Source organism: Cyprinus carpio, chromosome B2 (assembly GCF_018340385.1).
Source record: "Cyprinus carpio isolate SPL01 chromosome B2, ASM1834038v1, whole genome shotgun sequence".
NCBI lineage: Eukaryota > Metazoa > Chordata > Actinopteri > Cypriniformes > Cyprinidae > Cyprinus > Cyprinus carpio.
This window is the reverse complement of record NC_056598.1, coordinates 21744870-21749338: the sequence shown is the minus strand read 5'-3', so window position 1 is coordinate 21749338 and position 4469 is coordinate 21744870. Positions and strand designations below refer to the sequence as shown.

Here is a 4469-nt window from a genome sequence, read left to right as displayed (position 1 = left end):
GAACTGCCTGACTCTGAGCAGCACAGCATGTGTGCATTTGTACTAATCTGCTCACTGTGTGAGTGTGCGTTGTGCATTGTCGATTGTAAATGAACGCCAGTGAAGATTTCAGAGTAATGGTTCCTCTCTCTGCAGACGCTTGTTCTAGGAATCCTGATGCGCTCCATAGGGAATAAGAACACTATCTTGTTAGGCCTCGGCTTTCAGATCCTACAGCTGGCCTGGTACGGCTTTGGCTCCCAGCCCTGGTGAGTTGATCATCTAGAAACCCACTAGAGGGCAGCACTCTTCATTAGACACGACACATTTCAGTTTGTAATCAGATTTGTACTTGAAATCAGAACTTATTGTGATATTTTATAAGCTTTATTTAAAGCACTTGAACTAGATGTTTTAGAGCTTAGATATTTTCCTAGAACATAATTTTGGAAAAATGGAAATACCAGAAAAGATGTTGACTTACTTATCCTGCCATTACAAGCATTATTTACATTTAGCAGACAGTTTCATCCAAAGTGACTTACATTGCATTCAGGGTACACATTTATTTTTTTTAGCAGTTCATGCTTTCCCTGGGAATCGAACAAGTGACCTTGGCATTGCTAGCACCGTGCTTTACTCTTTGAACTATAGGAAAGCTATCAGCAAGTTATCTATCTGTGTCTCTTGGCTGGAACTCAAATAGACAAGTAAACATGACCTCAACAGTGTGTGTTTTGGATCAGTGTGTATTCCTGAAACCAGTTACACATGCACGTAAACTTAAACGGATTGAGAGTCTGTGTTGTATGTGTGTGTGTGAGATTCTGATGGTTGATTTGTCTCTTAAGGATGATGTGGGCTGCTGGAGCCGTTGCTGCCATGTCCAGCATCACCTTCCCAGCAATCAGTGCCATAGTGTCCCGCAACGCAGACCCCGACCAACAAGGTGAGACGCGTGCAGCTACAAAGTGTCCAATCTTAAAATATTTACACACAAAATCCTCTGGCTGACACGTTTAGTTAAGCTTAGCCACAGAACGATTATGATAAGCCACTGTTTATTGTTATTACATCATTCCGTGGACAAAAACAAAGCTTTGTTAGTTTCATGTCTCTTGTGTAACTATGCAATCTCAAGTAATAAAATCATTTAAACTTTGTGTGTTTATGTATTTAGTAGCCATGTAATAAACAGGATAATATACAGTCAGCCAGTGCAGAATAAACTAGTTCAGTTTACCCAGTAATGACTGTCTGATCTTATGCAGTTGGTTGAATTATTATTGATGTATCGAATTGTGGTCAATTCTAATAAGCTGATTAATAGTTTTAATGTTTTGCTGATAGTAAAATACATTATATTTAATTTTTCCATATAATTTTATATTTATTCTATTTTATTACATTTTATTTTGTGTAAATGTAGGATAATACACTAACAACTAAAATGATTTTAAGTATACTACAGTTTAAAAATTTTGGTGTTGTACAAATTATTTATAAATTTTTTGATGTTTTTGAAAGAATACTCTTATTCTTACAAGGCAGCATTTATTATTATCAAAAATACAGTATAACAGTAATATTTAGAAATTATTATAATTCAAAACAACTGTTTACTATTTTAATATAGAATTGGAGCCATTACTGCAGTGCTCAGTGTTAAATGATTCTACAGAAATCATTCTAATATGCTGTTTCGGTGCTCAAGAAACATTGTTGAGAACAGTTGTGCTACTTAATATTTAGGTGGATTAATTCAGTTTTTTTTTAATTTTGTAATGGTGTATTTCCTGTTAATTATGATGATTTTAATATGTCCTTGCTGAATAAAAATATACATTTCTTTCAAAACAAATTGCGCTAAATTTTGAATGTTAGTGTATTGTTGCATTATAATAATGTATATTTAAGTAGCCTTTTTACTTTTTTTGTTTTTTGTTTTTATTTTTTTTTAAAGAAGTGGTTGGAAAAATGCACTGTCATTCAGTTTGTCCTGTTTCTGCATCAGGTGTGGTGCAGGGGATGATCACGGGAATCCGAGGTCTGTGTAACGGTCTGGGTCCAGCACTCTACGGCTTCGTCTTCTACCTGTTCCACGTGGAGCTCAGTGAAATGGACCCCGCAGAGAGCCCAGAGAAGGGTGCCAAACCCAACATGGCCAACCCTACAGATGAGGTGAGTGATTAAAAACATGAAGAAATCTCTGTATTACAAAACATGCACCTATCCACGAATCTCTCTATCTCCGTGTCTCTTTAGAGTGCCATCATCCCCGGCCCTCCCTTCCTGTTCGGAGCGTGCTCAGTGTTGCTGTCCCTGCTGGTTGCCCTCTTCATCCCAGAGCACAATGCCCCCAACCTGCGGCCGGGCAGCTACAAGAAGCACAACAATGGCGCACAGAGCCACTTACACAGTTCACAGGGTGGACCCTGCGAGGGCAAGGAGCCTCTACTGGAGGACAGCAGTGTATAGCCCCACTGACGAGGGGGATGGGCATCGTACCCCAAACCCCCTCACAATCACCACCCCAACCTCCCCAAACGCACACGTGCAGTGCACCTTTTACACAAGATGGCATCACCGTTCTCTACTGGTGTGGGAACTGGTGCAGATATTGCAAGTGCGTAACTGGGCCAACCGGGAGCTGACCTTGGCCTTGAGGAACAGGAAGTGGAGCTAAAGACATTTTGCCTTGCACAAGTGAGGGAAATGCGAGCAGACGCGGTTGTGTGCCGATACAGACTTGGTGACGGTTTTTCCTCATTTTTACTGTTACTTAATTTTTTGTGGGTTTTTTTTTTCTCTCTTTCAGAATTTCAACATATTAATTATATAAATGTTCCTTGTCCAAAGACCTGGTAACTGTAACAATAGGGAACGTGTCTGTTGTGATGTTACAGGCTAACTTTTGATGTGCTGCTTTCTACTGGTTCTTCTTGGTTTTGTACTATAGATACAACAGATTAAGCATCTTCTCTTTGAATCCTAGAGGAAACGCAACCAAGAGAGAAGTAAGAAAGAAGGTCATCAGCGTCATTTTACGCAGTAATCGCTGTAGTATCATGCCCCTTCAGCCTACAGTTTCTGTTCTTGTACATCAGGTGAAATGTTTTGTACTTCCTCTCCTTTTCTATCATGAGAGGTATGTCAAAATTCATGCAGGGGAAGTAAAAGATGCCTTCAAGTGACTTTCTATTGCATTAACCAAACCCAGATGAAGACTTCGATCTGAGAAGGGTCAATCGTATCGTCTGCCTCGCTGCCAGAGCTCCCTGTGAATGTCAGCACTGCCATGTTACAACAGGCTAGCAGGGTTACAAGCTTACTGACCGCATACCTAGTTTTCATATTACTGCAAGCACTGATGTGGGTGGATTAGCTTACATGTTATTGGATGAGCGTCACTAGATCCAGTCAATTAATATCACACATGCTGCTACTGTAGGATGTACAAGGTTACAAAGTTCTGTGGTATTATACTAGACTCTAAACGTGGTATTTCTATTAGAGCTGAGCTTTCTGGGCACGTCGTCGTAATTTTAGACCCCAAATTTTGTGGCCGATTTCTATTTGCGGTGCATTTATTTTTTTTTCTTTCTGGTGAGACAAACTTTGAATACTTTTATCAGATCTCAACATAAATGTTTGCTTTTTCCAGAGAAAACCTCAAGTGCATTCAGATCACTTTTTTTTTTACCGATGTCTAGGTTTTGTTTATTTGGTTTTAGGTGCCATACCTGACTTTATTTCTGTCTTTGTGTGTTTTTATTGACATTCTGGTATTTGTATGGTTTTCATTTACTATTTTCAAGACAAATCAACAAGATGATCCACAGGCTTAGTCATTGCAACTTCTTTTAGCTAACATTTTGGACCATTTATGTTCTCTTACAGCATTGAAAACCATGTAAATGTTATTTCAAATGGACTGAATTTTGCATTGATCTGTATGACCAAACTTCATATATCTTAGCAAGGAACAGAGAAGATTGTTATCATCCTGTTTTGTACCTGCATAATTATTTCATCCACTAGCCACTTACTTGCAAAGGAATCTGGTGTTTGCCTCAGAAAAAAACAATTAATTTGTGCCTAAAATGTGCTCTAAAAGAATAGAAACATATGTGAATGGTGAACCGGCTGTAAATATTAGGAACTAATGATAAACTATTTATTAAAAGTTTATTGATATTGAAGTCTTTGTGTTTTCTTCCAAAAAATTTGGTATAATAATGGTTTATTGTGGATTTTTTTTTGTTGTTGTTTTTTTGTATATATCAGTTAAAATTAAAAGATTATTCTTAAGTCTCTCTCAACACAAGCGATGTTCAGGGTTTAACAAAATGTGGCCATCATTTAAAGCAGGCAATGAGAAATATTGTCTAGGCTCTTTGTATTCAGACTACTATATTTGATATCTGGGGACTGTAGCCAAGTGTGACGTGTGCTGCGTTAGGGTAATCATAGTCTTCCTGAGATCTACC

General features: G+C 38.3%; 1 protein-coding gene across 2 annotated transcripts in view; it reads left to right on the top strand.

Annotated features, from left to right (window-relative positions):
* Positions 1-4181, top strand: part of LOC109063527 (hippocampus abundant transcript 1 protein-like) — a 13812-nt gene extending 9631 nt beyond the window's left edge. For both annotated transcript variants that reach the window (XM_042718638.1, XM_042718637.1), the window contains exons 9-12: positions 136-248; positions 831-928; positions 1994-2160; positions 2245-4181. In XM_042718638.1, coding sequence (XP_042574572.1) covers positions 136-248; positions 831-928; positions 1994-2160; positions 2245-2457 — 591 coding nt within the window. In that variant the 3' untranslated portion in view covers positions 2458-4181. The remainder of the gene's footprint in view (positions 1-135; positions 249-830; positions 929-1993; positions 2161-2244) is intronic.
* The last annotated feature ends 288 nt before the right edge of the window (positions 4182-4469 follow it).